The following is a 17,031-nucleotide window of genomic DNA, read 5'->3' as shown; positions in this document are numbered from 1 at the left end:
CAAGGACGTTGCTTCCCATATATTACTATATAATACCGTGAAATGCTATTTCTTTCACTTTATAGCGATCAAAGATGAAAAATGTTTGTGTATCACCTTTGGAGAAGTTCTAAGTCTTTGATTTTATCACACCTCACTCTTTGTGACAAAGGCAAAGCAACAGAACTAAACTGGGAAGTAGCCACTGTAATTATAAATTATATCCATGAGTCTAGCTGTTACAAAGCGACTACAAAGGAACAATTCTTGTTTCACATGGAAGAAACGAAGGAGTTGAAAATATAGAAGACAAATCTCTTTAAGATAATCTGATTAAAACCCTAACTTTTTGGGTCAAGGTAACCAACACAAATTGGCAATGTCTTGAACTTTTCCTAAATCAAAATTCATCAACATGCACATCTTCATTAGGAAAATATAACGAATTTTTCCTGGACTAAGTCTCAAAGGATTCAGCAACTACATTATTTTTTCAATCACTTAATGTATTTTTTTCAATTCTTATAAAACGTGATACTTTTAAGGTTTTGCCAAGACAATGAACAGCTGGAAGTAAGCAAAACGCAATCACAAAAACAATGGCCAAGCATTTAGAAGCATTCAAAATGAAAGTAGAATAGAAGTGTGTGTAAGTTCTAATCAACCTATCAACGCATAAGATCAGCACACATTACAGTAGCTAAAGTTCAGAGTTTATTAGGAGGATAGGCTCACACAAGTAGAACACGTATTTATCTGCCTCATGATCCTGGAAGAACTAGGTTAAAGCAATGGAGTTTAGGTCTGCCTTTTCATATTCAATGTCTCTTCCCAAATGGTAGCTGTATCTTGAGCTAAAACTGGTTTGGGTTTTTTTTTTTTTTTTGGCGGGACTGGTGACTGAACACAAGGCCTTGCATATGCCAGGCAAGCACTCTACCACTGAACTACACACCCTTAGCCCACAAACTAAAATTGGAATCTGAAACCAGCTGTAGAAATGTCATAGAAATAAGACTAAACTTCAGTGTCTACAATCAATTTTATTGTAATATAATCTAAAAACATACCATTTAGAAAATACCAAGAAAAATTTATGTACAAGAGTGGATGCTATTGCATTTGGATAAAGCTGGCAAGTTCTTGCTACTAGCATAGCCCAGGATACACCACCGAGGAAACCTAATATATTGGAATAGATGTTGTGCCCTGTTGATAAGGGAAAAGCAAAAATATAAGTTAGTGTTAAGAAGAGCTTAAACGTTTTTAATAAGCTAGCCAACAAATTCTGAACTCACGTTTGGCCCACAGTTTGATGGCTCTCAGAGTTAACCTGAAGTTGTCAATGTTTGGTACTAGATGTAAAATCTCATCGGTTACCCTGCAACCTGATTAACAGGAGTGAGAGAAACAGAACATTAAGCCATCAAAGGAATTATGATAGTGATAATTTTCTAAGACTATCCTCAAATTAAAACCTTAATTGGCAGAATGTGATTCAGTAGTAAATCAAGTAGTTATTTCCTGTCCCAAGCATCATCCTAAACCAAAACTAACATACTGTGGTAGTTAATCTTGCAACTAGTAACTGAAACTTTTTCCTGTCCAGATGCCCGGAGCTTCCAATGGTTGTCCCAAAGTACTGGTAAGGAGCTATTCTAGCATTTAAGAGAAAACACCTCTCTCTCATCTGATAACATTATGAAGCAAATATCAAGTGCAAATTAATGAAGGCTACACAGTAAAACCTCAATTACTAGCAACATTACAAATGTCAGTATTACGAGGATACCATTAATAACAGGAAAAACTATTAAGATCATCAGTGAGCAAATAAACTACCAGACACTGCTCTGTAGTCTACCACAAAAAGAATGTTTTATTGTATTCATAATACATTAACAACAGGCTACAAACACCTTCATTACAAAGCATACATTTTAAAAACTGTTATTTACTATTTAAAAAAGAAAAAGAAAAACTCCCTCCAACACCACAAAGGGAAGCAGGCTTTTTACATACCATTAAGGCTTCTTATGCATCTTATATCTAGGTTTTTAAGCAGACTGTCATCTCGTAGGTCCAAATCTTCTGGAATAGTCTGCAGTGCTAATCTTGCAAACAAAATATCAATCTAAAACAAAAAAATAAAATCTATATTCCATATCTGTCAAACTAATTTTAAGGTATTTCTTTTATTAAAAAAATTCTTAAAGCCCTTTCATAACCATGAACACTGCAAAGGCTACAATGGCCTCACAAGAAGCCCAAACTGCAGACACAGGCATTAATCAGAGGCTAAAGCATGCAAATAGAAATAAGAACTAGAATTAACATATACTATATGTCATTTCAACTATAAGAAGTCTACTAATTTTGCTAAATGCATACACTTGAATTAACTTCTGGTTTATCATCTGTAGGAGCTGTAAGCTAGCTGCATATTTAAAGGGGCAAAAATGGGGGATAAATACTTTGATAGGAAAGGTAGTCCCTTGCTCTGGTGTCTGCCTCTCCTGCTGCTTCTGGGGAGCACAAAGGCCTCTCTAGGGTGGAGCAGATATTAGCTCAGAAAGGAGCTCACATAATCACTTATTTTCACATAAAAAGAAAGCAAAACCAGTAGGTAAATTGGATGTCAGCTTATATTTTAATTATAGCTTTATATTTAAATACTGGCTATAAATATTTATACAAATTTAATTTATAACCAAATTCGTAACATTTTGTCTACTTATTAGAATCAATAGTTTAACCTTTCATAAAAGTTAGGCATCCTATAACAATTCTAAAACTAACCCCAACTACAGAAAAATACCAGCAAGTAATTCTTTCCGTATCTCAATTTTATAATCAGCAACATTATCATCAAGTCACTATTAACTTAACAATAGAAATAACTCTGCAGACAGCCCTCTGTGCTCCCCAGAAGCAGCAGTAGAGGCAAACACCAGAACACGCAGTAAATCTGCTGCCAAAGTACTTAAAGTCCTGCTAGCTCACACTACCCCGTCTTTTAAAGTACCTATGCAAACTGACATAGAGGGAAAAGCTTCTTCAAACACAGACCATGTACTTATTGCCTGAATCAGAACACAAAATTCACATGTGAACAAAATATCAAAAAACTGCTCTGCAGCAGCTTCCAGCCCTAGATCCTTCAGTTCAGTTCACACTTGCACTTGCTGCTGGAAAAAGAATCTAACAGATATATTCTACAAAAACAGGCACTCACTTCCATGACAAAAAATTGTTAGTACCAACCAACTCACAAATTCTTACTGGCAATCAAATGTTTATCTACACTGACCAAAATCCAGGACAGTCCATACAAAAAGATGCCTGCTAGGATTAGACCTTACCTCTATTCCATCAAAACAGAGTTTGATGACTGGTACAAATGCCTCTTCAACAGCCTGTGAGAAAGTAAACAAGTTTAGTTCCTGAAGCTTCGTAAGTCCATGACTTGTTGCTACGTTTTCCCTTAGTCTGTCTGGGCCAGGGTCTTATTTAGAACAATCTGGACTCAAAAAACTCAGTTGAAAATATCCTGAACTTCTAATCCTCCTGCCTCTAATCCCCAAGGGCCCAGATTACAGGTGTGCTACATGTGGCTATTATTGTCACTTGTTAAAATAATAAACTTGAAATTGTTTCAGGATAATTTAGCTGGGAGTAGGGAGTGGGCAGCAGGAAGAGAGGAGGAAAGGGGAATTATGGTGAGTATATAAAATGAAGGTAAAATTTAAAATTAAATAAATAAAAGATAATTTAGCAGAATCCCAACAAAAAATAAGTTCTTAGCAATGAAATTTAACACTCAAAATCCTTCATATCTGTCATAGTATGTCAGCTTTTTCATTACTTATCCGCTTCTATTTCCTAATCCCCCCATCCCTCCCCCTCTGTGTTTACTGAGACTGGGTTTCTCTGTAGTTTTGGAGCCTGTCCTGGAACTCACTCTGTAGAGCAGGCTGGCCTCAAACTCCCAGAGATTCGCCTATTTCTGCCTCCTGAGTGCTGAGACTAAAGGTGTGCAACCCCCCTCCCCAGCTATTTACTAATTTCTAAGTATAGGTTTATCATTCTCGTTTTGTTATAAAATACACAAGGCAAATGCATGTTGAGTACTCAAAATGGCCTGGAAAACTGGAATAGCTCAATTAGTGATTCCTCTACCTCTAACATAAATTTCTCTCAAAGGACTAAGTGGTATCTTTTTAACCCTTCCTCTCTTGCCCCAATATTTACATACTCTTAAGTCTTTTACTTCTTCTTGTAACTTCAATTTATCATAGAATGAGGTGAAAAAGTCACTCCGATCAACATGTCTTGGTGCAACACACAATGCATCAATATCAGCACCTTAAAAAATAAAAATTCAACCATTACACAGTTGTTCAAAGAAATTGCCTTGTTATCTTAACAATAACGGTATTTGATATTAGTTGACACAACATCAGCAAGCTCTAGAACTTTACCCCCTGACAAACATAATCAGTCAGTGGAGAAAGGCAATGCTAACTAATTGGTATGCTTTTCTTCAGACACACTGTATTCAAATTAGACTTCATAAACAAGTCAAAACAAGGATGAGCCAGAACTTTCCTTGAGTGCACTTATCCATGGTCTTGATGTCATTTTTAAACAAACCACAAGTTGAGCCGTGTTGGCAAGTCTTTGATATCAGCACTCAGAAGCCAGAGGCAGGAGGATCTCTGAGTTTGACGGCAGCCTGGTCTACAGAGAGAGTTCCAAGACAGCCAGGCTACACAGAGAAACCCTGTCTCAAACAAACAAACAAACAAAAACTCCACAGTTTTACTGGTACATAGAGCGCTCTGCTGAAAAGCAGTAAAACTAAACTTGATCAAACAGAGAGATCTCCATGGAATCAGGTCAATTCTCAAGACTAGATATCATATTCAAAAAGTCACCTGAAGTGCATCCTACAAGGCACACAGGACGTATCAAAAGTAAACATACTATAGCTAGACAGAGCAATAAGACAAAAGAAAATAAGAGTGCCAAGGCATTCACACGGTTTAACAGTGTGACCTCTTCCACTTGAGTTGTATACACTGGTTCTGTCTCCTAAGACTCTGACTTGTATTTTTGAGAGTGAAATTACTTTAAGGAATAAATAAGACAATGAAGATTAAGAATTTAGTTTCTGGAGGCTGGTGAGGTGGATCAGTAGTGCAGAGCACCAAACATTAGTTCCCAGCCTACATGGTAGCTCACACCAACCCTCTAAACCCCAGATCCAGGGGGTCAATGTCCCTTTCTGGCTTCTGCAAGTACCTGTCACACATGTGGTACACATGGTTGTATGCTTAAGAAAAGTCATACATAGACAATAAAATAGTATTTCTTTAAAAAGTTACCCTTTTCAAAAAAAAAAAGTTAATATTCAATGTGATCACCAGTAGCTACAGACCCATTAGCTCAGTTTTTGGTACGCTGTATTTTACAATCTTACCAGCAATAAAGAAATGAGGCCAAGAAAACGACAACTTTCTTGGAGCTTTGACTTTTCTCATAGCCAGTGTTACTCTTCAGAAAGGAAGAAGGAATCTACAGAAAACTGTCCAAATAGGAGCTGCCCTGCACCTACACTTCCCAATATAGTAGCCAGCCACATGCTGTTCAATACAGAAAATGTGGCTTACTCCAATGGTGAACTGAGTTATTACTTCACTGCATCACGACCATCAGGTATAGAAGGCTCTATCTGGGGCTGGAGAGATGGCTCAGTGGTTAAGAGCATTGCCTGCTCTTCCAAAGGTCCTGAGTTCAATTCCCAGCAACCACATGGTGGCTCACAACCATCTATAATGAGGTCTGGTGCCCTCTTCTGGCCTGCAGGCATACACACAGACAGAACATTGTATACATAACAAATAAATAATTTTAAAAAAAAAAGGCTCTATCTGAATTTAAAATTCCTTAAGGATTCTCACTTCCTTGCTAATTCAATCTTGTATATGACTCATAAAAAACTGTCATAATCTTAAGAAATAAAAGGTTATTAACTCAAAATAAGTAATTACCTACCTTTGGTATGTACTCCTAGTCTGTAAGATCCAAATGTAAAAATTTTTCCTCCAACATTTTCAATTACAGATTGTGGAAGATTCTGTCAAACAAAACAATGGTTGTCAGCAAAGCCTGGGGGACACCATTTCAATTGATGTAACAGCTGATTTCTGAGTTTTGTCAATTTAGTGTGTGTGTGAGGTTTCTGTTTGTTTTGAGACAAGTTCTTAACTGTGTAGCCAGGCTGATCTCAAAGTCTCAATTCAATCTACCTGCCTCAGAATCGCAAGCCCTGAAACTATAAAATTGCTATACTTTAACTACACAAAACTGGGATGGTGGCACATACCTGTAATCCTCAGCACTGGGGAGGAAGTAAAAGAAGGGTCAAAATTCAAGGTGTCTCTCTCTCTCTCTCTCTCTCTCTCTCTCTCTCTCTCTCACACACACACACACACACACACACACACACACACACACACACACACACCCCTTTGGGCCAGCCTGCCTAGAAGATACCCCATCTCAAAGAATAAATACATAAAAATAGGTTCATCAAGACCACTCAGTGCGTAATGGCACTTGCCACTAAGCCTGACAACCTGGGTAACTTAATCCCAGAGGCCCATAAGGTAGAAGGACCCACCCAACTCAGGCAAATTGTCCTCTGACCTCCACACATACCACATGCACAATAAATCAATGTAATAAAAATTTGAAATAAAAATAATTGAGATTCCCCCCTCCCAAAATTATGATATCCAAAAATATTCATAGGAAAACTGAGTCAGGTACCAAGTCATCACAGAGAGACCTTATCAATGGATGAAAAATCATGCACAGGCCTCGCCTTATGAGGCCCCATTTTCATCAACTCGCAACACTAGTCAAAGAGCCAAGCTATTCACAGAACACAAACCAAACCAGAGAGGAATGAGACTCATTCTATTAAGCCAAACAATTTTTCTTAATCCTCGGGCTCGTCCTAGGAAGACACACAGAAGAACTATCAACACTTCCGCTCTAGCTGTCCAGAAGCTAAGCAAGGCTAATCTAAACTACACAGCAAGATCTTCCCTGAAAGAATAAAGAGCCAGTATTTGGGAGGCAGAGGCAGGCAGAGCTCTATGAGTTCGAACCAGCCTCATGATCTATAGAGCGAGTTATAGGATAGCTAAGGCTACACAGATTAACTCAAAAATCAATTAAAAACAAAACTATAAAGACCACCACCATTTAAATAAATAAGAGTTGTTAGTTCAAATAGGGTATGGTATCATGCAACTGTATTCCTTGTACTTGGCAGGCTGAGAAGAGGATCACTATAAATTTCAGGGCACTTTGGGCTGTCTATGGAGGGAGATCATGCCTCAAGAAACAACAGAACCACTGGTTCAATACAACACTAAAGATTTCTCAGGCTCACGAACTGGACAGAATACTGTAAATATTATTGAAAGTAACCTAAAGATCAATAGCAATCACCATGAGATTCCAGTAATACTCTTCACAAAACAAAAGAAAAATTCTAAATTCATCAGGAGACATAAAATGCATACATACTAGCCTAGGCAATCCTACACAGGAAGAATAATGACAAAAGAACCGTGAATCCCAATTTCAATTTATATTAAAGAGCCAACAGCAAAAACAGAATGGAACTGCCTCAAAACACACAGAGGACCAACAGAAGACCTTAGAAGTAAACTCACAGTTACAGCTTTCTTTTAGCACAAATTCATATTCTTGAACCAGTGTTGCACCCAAATGAGTAGTTCTGTAACTGTCCTCACAGGTTCTCTATTATCAGTTTAATTATGGTTAGTAACCATAAGGAAGGACATTTTTGGCTAGCTTTCTGAATAACAAAATAAGCAAAAAAAAAAACAAAAAAAAAAAAAAACAAAAACAAAAAAAAACACCTACGCAGGTTAACACAAAAGCTACTAGTCCTATCTTTATGAAATGGAACATTGGCAAATAAGTTCTAAAAATTATTACCTTTAAACTTCTAATATTTCTACCAAGTAGGGCTCTCTTCTTTTTTTACTGTGCAACCTGCTTCAGTGCTAGCAGCCTAAAGCAGAAGGACTGAGTGACAGGAACAACATTTTGCATTATTAGCACGGGATACTATTAGAGGAAGATGATGGAGCACCATAAATCCAAACCCATCTATGATCATCCACAAATTTTTGACAAAGGTATCAAAAACATATTATAGTAGTAGTTGAATCCCTTCTCACACTGTGTTTAAAAAACAATGAACTGTGAATGCCTTAATATGACCTGAAATTCTGCAACTACTACAGAAAAACAGAATGCCTCAAAATACAGAGGCAGGCAAAGATTTTCTCAAAGACTCCAAGATATCAGGAAATAATACTGGTAAATAAGATTTCATGAAATTAAAAAACTGTGCGAGACAAACCAGAGTGAAAAAGTCAGTCTACAGACGGAAGAAACAGCTTTCCCAACTACTCTTCCCACAAGATTAAGATCTTGTATGTAGAATTTATTCAGTCATAAAGAATAAAATTAGGGCCAGGTAATTGTGTTGTACACCTTTAAACCAAGCACTCAGGAGGCAGAGACAGTGGGATCTTTGTGAGTTCAAGGCCAACCTGGTCTACAGAGTGCATTCTGAGACAGCCAGAGGTACAGAGAAACCCTGTCTTAAAAAATGGAAAAAAAGAATAAAATTAGAGGGCTAGATTAATGCCTCAGAGATAAAGAGCAATGGTTGCTCTTGCAGAGTCAGGGGTTACTGTTCCCAGCATTCAACATGGTGGCTTACAACCATCTGTTTCTAGAAGATCTTACCCTACTCTTCAGACCTCTACTAGCACAGACATGTGAGCAACACACAGACATACACTCAGGCAAAACATACACAAAAATAAATCTTAAAAGTTATACATTAATTAAATATCTTTTAGATGAAAATGGATGGAACCAAAGATCACTTTAAGCAAAATCAGCCAAATGCAGGCTATCCATATTGCATATCATCTCATTTGTGAATCTAGACAGAGACAGATGACACAAAGGCAAATGGGGGACTTTCTGTGGTGAAGATGACTAACAAATGGGGGTCGGGGAAGAAGAAGACAGTGGAAGGTGATCAAGCCTAACACTGCACACGGATGAAAACATTAAACGCAAAGCCTCTGCTCTATGTGCTTACTAAATACAAGTAAATAAAGCACTGGTTCAAGAAACTCATCAGGTCCTCCAGTCCCTGGGAAGGAAGAACAAAAGTACCCAAGATGGCAGATGTGGTGCACATCCCTACAATCCTAGCACTGCCTATCACCCAATACTATGAAGGAGAGGCATGGAGGTCCAGGGCAGTCTTCATGAAGCCTGTTCTCAATAGACAAGCAGGCATAGCTCAAAAAAATAAAAATAAAAAAATTCAGTTCTGACCAGGAATGGTGGCAAATAACTGTACTCCCAGTATTAGGAAGGTAAAAGCTAAGTCAAAGTCATCACACTACTTAGGTAATCAAGTTCAAGGCCCACCCGGGCTACATACTAAACCATCTCAAAATACAAACCAGTTGTGGCTTTGTCTACTTGACTAGCATCTAAGAAAAAAGCTCTTCAATAAATCCATGCTTCCTACACAAGGATAGTACCAACTTCAATGAAGAAAAACACAAGCTTGGACACTTCTTGCTTAGCTCATAAAACTTATTTTTTCAAATTTTCTATTGAAAACTTTGTTAGTAAGAAATGTGGGACATAAAAATCACCATTTAAATGTTCCAGCTGATCAATTTTTAATCAGTTTAAATATATAAACATGTATTTTAAGAACTTACCTAAAACCATGTAACTTATTTTCCCTTAATACCCTCTCTTGTCCTATGAGTCTTCCCTTGGTTATCTATCAGCCTTTCAGCTGTGTAAAAATTAGACATGCATTTTCTATTACAGCAGAAAAATTACTGCTACTTATGGAACATTAAGAATCTGGCAAATACATTCCACACAGCTCTAATAATAATTTTACTTTAATATTAAGCATACTAATGAACTCCCTAACTGTGCGAATTATTACAGTCAAAGTACCATGAATTCAGGGAAATGTCATAACTAAACAATGATGTTCTTTTTGAGTATCTAAAACAAAACAACACTAAAAAAAAAAAAAAAAAAAACAAAACCACAAGTGGGGGCTAGAGATGACTTAGTGGTTAAGAGCACTATTTGCTCTTCTAGAAGACCCAGGTTNAAAAAAAAAAAAAAACAAAAACAAAAAAAAACACCTACGCAGGTTAACACAAAAGCTACTAGTCCTATCTTTATGAAATGGAACATTGGCAAATAAGTTCTAAAAATTATTACCTTTAAACTTCTAATATTTCTACCAAGTAGGGCTCTCTTCTTTTTTTACTGTGCAACCTGCTTCAGTGCTAGCAGCCTAAAGCAGAAGGACTGAGTGACAGGAACAACATTTTGCATTATTAGCACGGGATACTATTAGAGGAAGATGATGGAGCACCATAAATCCAAACCCATCTATGATCATCCACAAATTTTTGACAAAGGTATCAAAAACATATTATAGTAGTAGTTGAATCCCTTCTCACACTGTGTTTAAAAAACAATGAACTGTGAATGCCTTAATATGACCTGAAATTCTGCAACTACTACAGAAAAACAGAATGCCTCAAAATACAGAGGCAGGCAAAGATTTTCTCAAAGACTCCAAGATATCAGGAAATAATACTGGTAAATAAGATTTCATGAAATTAAAAAACTGTGCGAGACAAACCAGAGTGAAAAAGTCAGTCTACAGACGGAAGAAACAGCTTTCCCAACTACTCTTCCCACAAGATTAAGATCTTGTATGTAGAATTTATTCAGTCATAAAGAATAAAATTAGGGCCAGGTAATTGTGTTGTACACCTTTAAACCAAGCACTCAGGAGGCAGAGACAGTGGGATCTTTGTGAGTTCAAGGCCAACCTGGTCTACAGAGTGCATTCTGAGACAGCCAGAGGTACAGAGAAACCCTGTCTTAAAAAATGGAAAAAAAGAATAAAATTAGAGGGCTAGATTAATGCCTCAGAGATAAAGAGCAATGGTTGCTCTTGCAGAGTCAGGGGTTACTGTTCCCAGCATTCAACATGGTGGCTTACAACCATCTGTTTCTAGAAGATCTTACCCTACTCTTCAGACCTCTACTAGCACAGACATGTGAGCAACACACAGACATACACTCAGGCAAAACATACACAAAAATAAATCTTAAAAGTTATACATTAATTAAATATCTTTTAGATGAAAATGGATGGAACCAAAGATCACTTTAAGCAAAATCAGCCAAATGCAGGCTATCCATATTGCATATCATCTCATTTGTGAATCTAGACAGAGACAGATGACACAAAGGCAAATGGGGGACTTTCTGTGGTGAAGATGACTAACAAATGGGGGTCGGGGAAGAAGAAGACAGTGGAAGGTGATCAAGCCTAACACTGCACACGGATGAAAACATTAAACGCAAAGCCTCTGCTCTATGTGCTTACTAAATACAAGTAAATAAAGCACTGGTTCAAGAAACTCATCAGGTCCTCCAGTCCCTGGGAAGGAAGAACAAAAGTACCCAAGATGGCAGATGTGGTGCACATCCCTACAATCCTAGCACTGCCTATCACCCAATACTATGAAGGAGAGGCATGGAGGTCCAGGGCAGTCTTCATGAAGCCTGTTCTCAATAGACAAGCAGGCATAGCTCAAAAAAATAAAAATAAAAAAATTCAGTTCTGACCAGGAATGGTGGCAAATAACTGTACTCCCAGTATTAGGAAGGTAAAAGCTAAGTCAAAGTCATCACACTACTTAGGTAATCAAGTTCAAGGCCCACCCGGGCTACATACTAAACCATCTCAAAATACAAACCAGTTGTGGCTTTGTCTACTTGACTAGCATCTAAGAAAAAAGCTCTTCAATAAATCCATGCTTCCTACACAAGGATAGTACCAACTTCAATGAAGAAAAACACAAGCTTGGACACTTCTTGCTTAGCTCATAAAACTTATTTTTTCAAATTTTCTATTGAAAACTTTGTTAGTAAGAAATGTGGGACATAAAAATCACCATTTAAATGTTCCAGCTGATCAATTTTTAATCAGTTTAAATATATAAACATGTATTTTAAGAACTTACCTAAAACCATGTAACTTATTTTCCCTTAATACCCTCTCTTGTCCTATGAGTCTTCCCTTGGTTATCTATCAGCCTTTCAGCTGTGTAAAAATTAGACATGCATTTTCTATTACAGCAGAAAAATTACTGCTACTTATGGAACATTAAGAATCTGGCAAATACATTCCACACAGCTCTAATAATAATTTTACTTTAATATTAAGCATACTAATGAACTCCCTAACTGTGCGAATTATTACAGTCAAAGTACCATGAATTCAGGGAAATGTCATAACTAAACAATGATGTTCTTTTTGAGTATCTAAAACAAAACAACACTAAAAAAAAAAAAAAAAAACAAAACCACAAGTGGGGGCTAGAGATGACTTAGTGGTTAAGAGCACTATTTGCTCTTCTAGAAGACCCAGGTTCAGTTCCTAGTACCCAGTGACAGCTCACAAAAAAGATGGTCCAGAGGATCTGATGCCCAGCCACACCTATAAGCCAAAACACCCATACACATAAAAAATTAATTCATTAAAAACAAACAAAAAACAAAGCTATTCCAGGACTTTTAAAAAAACAGTTAAGATTCTCAAGTATGGTAGGGACTGAATCCAGACCTGGAACATTCTAAAACTAAAGTAAACCTTTCTTTTGTTTTTCAAGACAGGGTTTCTCTGTATAACAGCCCTAACTGTCCTGGAAGTTGTTTTATAGACCAGGTTGGCCTCGAACTCATAGGTATCTCTGCCTGTGATGAGATTAAAAGTGTGCAATAGTAGTAAACTTTTAAAAACTGCTTTCATTGCTTTATTAGAGACATGGCCTCATAACACAGCCCAGGCTAACCTCAAACTTTCAATTCTCCTGCCTACCCACCTTCCAAATGGTGGGACTGCAGCCCAGTGCCATGGCCACCTCGATCAGGAGAACCCTTCCTTAAAAGTGATTCTTAGAAAAATGGGCAGTAGTTCACAATTACTGGGTCTGACTCTGAAATGCTGCAACCAGAAAGCACTATTTTTTTTTTTTAAAAAAAAGTCACTATTTTTAGTTCACTTCTTTCAAAATAACAAGAAACTTGGTAACTGTTTCAGGAATAAAAATTCTGGTATAGGGGTACACCTAGTCCTAGCACTTAGGAGGCAGAGGCAAGTGAACCTATGTGAGTTTTAGACCCATCTGGTCTATATAGTGAGCCCCAGAGAAACATACAGCTAACTCTTACCTTACAAACAAACCAACCAACCACAAAAGACTTAATTCATTCAAGTAGGGCCAACTGATGTAGTATAGTTGGGTCTGTGGCATCACCTTACCTTACTCTCGCTGATTTCTCGTATCCATTCTTTCACCAGGTTATTTAATTTTCCCAAAATTAAAATCCTGTTGATAAAGCAATTAACAAGTTATTCACTATTACAGATTAAATTATAAATAAATGGGTCACAAGGTTCTACTTTTGTTCTTGTTTTTGAGACATGCTCTTACCACATAGCCAGGCTAACGTAGAACCCACAATCCTGACTCCCAGGTGCGAGAATTATAGTTATTTGCTACTATTTTAGGTTTTATTTCTATTTATTTACTTACTTGTTGTTTATGGATAAGGTTTTACTATATAACCCAGATGCCCACCATTGCCTCCTCAGAGCTGGGATTAATGTAATGGTGTGGGCCTGGCCTCAAAACTCACATTTTGTAAGAGATCAGAAACTTAAGAGGTTAAACACTGGCACTGATAACACTGGTTAAAATATTTCCTTTTCTCCTGACAATCCTGCATTATAACCAAGAGCCACTGGAAATTTTTTTTTTTTAAATTTTATGTGTAGAGGTATTTTACCTGCATTTTATGTCAGTATACCACACATGTGCCGTGTGCCTACAAAGGCCAGGTCAGAAGAGGGCACTGAATCCCCTAAAACTGGAGTTACAGATGGGTGAAAACTACCATGTGGAACTGGAAATTCAACCCAGGTCCTCTGTAAGAGCTGAGTGTTCTTAACTTCTGAGTCAATCTCCAGTCCCCTTCAAAAATTTCAACTGAGCTAAGGGTAGCTTAGCAGTAGAGCCTTGCCCAATGTACAATGTTTAAACCCTAACCAAAACTGTTCTGCTCCCCTACTCCCCCCCCAAAAAATCATAATTAAGGCAATAGAACTCTGTATGAAACAAGTTCTCTCTAGGGAATATCAACTTGTATGAAACAAGCAAATAAGATTCAGAGTAACCTTATCTACAAAGTAAGTGAAGAATGACTAAGACTTTACTGAGTATAAACATCTTAAAGTTCACATATACATCTTACCTGCGCTGCAGTTCCTCTTCTTCTTCAAAAACCCCAAAGGGCTTCAGAGTCTCGATGAGTTTCTGTGTTAGCAGGCAGTCAGTCTCCTTGGGGGCCGCTAAGCTGATAGGAGAGGTAATGCCATAGTGCCTCTGTGGTGGCTGCGTTTGTTGTGATCCCTGCGTTGTAACTGGACTAAAAATGGAATTGGATAAACTTTACTGCCAAAAAATTCTACAATTTGAAATTAATCAATATGACTGGAACAAGTACTTTAGTAAAAATGTACTTCTACAGTTGATCCTTGCCATGTTCCCCAAACTTGTATTTTTTTTTTTTCAGACAGGAAATGCAGGGCAACCCAGGCTGGCCATGAACCTACTTGCCTTAGCCCCAGATTGCTAGAACTACAGGCATGTATCACCATGCTCAACTCCAAATTTTTACTTTCGAAGACATTTTGCTTCACAACAAAATATATCTCTGTATACTTTGAAGTAAAATATATCAATAAATATCTCTTCCCCCAGGAATTAAAGTCACTGAAACACCAAACTAAATGGAAGAACCCATACCTACACACTGCCAGAGAGCAAGCAATACAGTAATACAGAACACACTGCTAGATAGAGTGCAATACAAAAAATAAACCTTTAAAAATGTAACAAGAAGTCCTTTTGCATTTCTAAAGCCCTAATAAACAGCTGGGGCGGGGGTAGGGCTGTTTCAACTGTGCATCTGGTATACTGTAGTTCCAGCACTCAGAAGGCAGAGACAAGATTGCCAATAAATAATCCGGCCTACACAATGAGACCTGTCTCAATAAAGGAAAAGAAAACACTATTTTTGACATAAGACACTCACTGGATGACACATACAAATCCAACTTAAAGGGAAAGAGCTGTAGTCACACTAAGTTTCTGACACTTTTAGAAAGTTATATACTTGATGAATAGTATGCACTGAGTGCCAGGACACTTTTATGTTCAGATCTACTGAGCTCTGCTTTTGTCTTCTGATACTGACAGATACAAGTGGTCCTGTTGCTGACCACTCAGCTGTATGCTGTGTCTTCTAATCACTGTGCCCTGACCTACTTATGTGTTGTGTCAGTCCATTCAGACTGCAGTCACCGTTATTGAATAAATAAGAATGTGATTTTATCTCCTACATTAAGGAACTCCCCTCTGGTCTCTTCAACCTATTCTTCTCAGGTGTGCTGCTTGCTGGGCTGCAGTGTTCCTTCTAAAAGTCACACAAACACCAAGCATTTTCTTAAAGTTAAGAAACTGAAGATTTTATTTCCCAAAATTATATAGAATCTATGATTAAGATATAGCTAATCTAACTGAATTCATGTCTTAAACATGACGTGTTTACAACAGGAATGGTAGCAAACACATGTAACTCAAGAACTCAGGAGCAGAGGCAGGAGGATAATGAGCTGCAGACAGGCTGAGATAACTACTTAGTAAGATGCTGTCTCCCGGCCTCTAATACCTCAACCATACATACTTAGCCACGGCCCACACAACTAGACCAGTTTGTTATTCACTGCTGCACTGAGATTCTCCAACTACAGTCCTCTAGACTGTACCAGGACTATACATTCAACCATAAATAATGTTTGCTTTGTTTCAGTTATGAAACAAGACTTTGTCATTTAACCCATGCTAAACTGCAACTTGTCACCCTCCTGCTACAGACTGGGAATGGTTTTAACTTTAAGCTAGAAATTCAAGTATGGAGCTTTCATAAGTGCATGCTAAAATCATGTTTTAGTGACTTTAAAACACAGTCCATCTCCATCTGTGTTGTTTCTTTGCCTTCTTCACCTTGGCTATTACCAGTCAGTTCAGTTTGAATTATTAGGAAAATATGAACACCCACTTGTGCATTTTCCAGCCCTCATCATTACCACCCACCTCGCTTTTTTTATTTTTGTTTTTCGAGACAGGGTTGCTCTGTGTAGCCTTGGCTGTCCTAGAACTCATTCTGTAGACTAGGCTGGCCTCAAACTCAGAGAGAGACTCACAAGCCTCTGCCTCCTAGAACTAGGCATAAAAACCACCACTGCCCAGTCTTCAGGTTTCTTATTATCAGGCCTACAAAAGCTTGGAATGCTCTTGTCAAGGTCACTTTACAAGTAAACCAGGAGGCGGTTCAGATTTTTATTTATTTATTTATTGGCTGTTTATTTTTCGTGACAGGATTTCTCTATGTAACAATGCTGGCTGTCCTGCAACTTGCTTTGTTGACCAGGCTGGGGCCAACGCAGAGATCTGCCTGCCTCTTTATTTAAAGGTGGTGCACACCTTTAATCCCGAGTGCTGGGATTAATTTAATCCCGAGTGCTGGGATTAAAGGTGTGCACCACCACTGCCTGGCTTGGTTCAGATTTATAAATTCACTTAAAACTGTTCAATCAGCCGGTGGTGGCGCACGCCTTTAATCCCAGCACTCGGGAGGCAGAGGCAGGCGGATCTCCGTGAGTTCGAGACCAGCCTGGTCTACAAGAGCTAGTGCCAGGACAGGCTCCAAAGCCACAGAGAAACCCTGTCT

The 17,031-nt window shown here is 38.0% G+C and overlaps 1 protein-coding gene across 2 annotated transcripts in view; it reads right to left on the bottom strand.

The window, feature by feature from the left end:
* The window catches only part of Papola (poly(A) polymerase alpha), a 52,713-nt gene that overhangs the window by 26,242 nt on the left and 9,440 nt on the right, over positions 1 to 17,031 (bottom strand). For both annotated transcript variants that reach the window (XM_050154616.1, XM_050154617.1), the window contains 8 exons: positions 14,491 to 14,664; positions 13,499 to 13,565; positions 6,037 to 6,118; positions 4,235 to 4,344; positions 3,342 to 3,395; positions 2,002 to 2,113; positions 1,278 to 1,367; positions 1,050 to 1,188 (listed from right to left, as the gene is read on the bottom strand). In XM_050154616.1, coding sequence (XP_050010573.1) covers positions 1,050 to 1,188; positions 1,278 to 1,367; positions 2,002 to 2,113; positions 3,342 to 3,395; positions 4,235 to 4,344; positions 6,037 to 6,118; positions 13,499 to 13,565; positions 14,491 to 14,664 — 828 coding nt within the window. The remainder of the gene's footprint in view (positions 1 to 1,049; positions 1,189 to 1,277; positions 1,368 to 2,001; positions 2,114 to 3,341; positions 3,396 to 4,234; positions 4,345 to 6,036; positions 6,119 to 13,498; positions 13,566 to 14,490; positions 14,665 to 17,031) is intronic.

This window comes from Alexandromys fortis, unplaced genomic scaffold (genome assembly GCF_014885135.2).
Source record: "Alexandromys fortis isolate MF-2015 unplaced genomic scaffold, M_Fortis_MF-2015_v1.1 scaffold_91, whole genome shotgun sequence".
Classification (NCBI taxonomy): Eukaryota; Metazoa; Chordata; class Mammalia; order Rodentia; family Cricetidae; genus Alexandromys; species Alexandromys fortis.
This window is presented reverse-complemented; position numbering and strand designations above follow the sequence as displayed.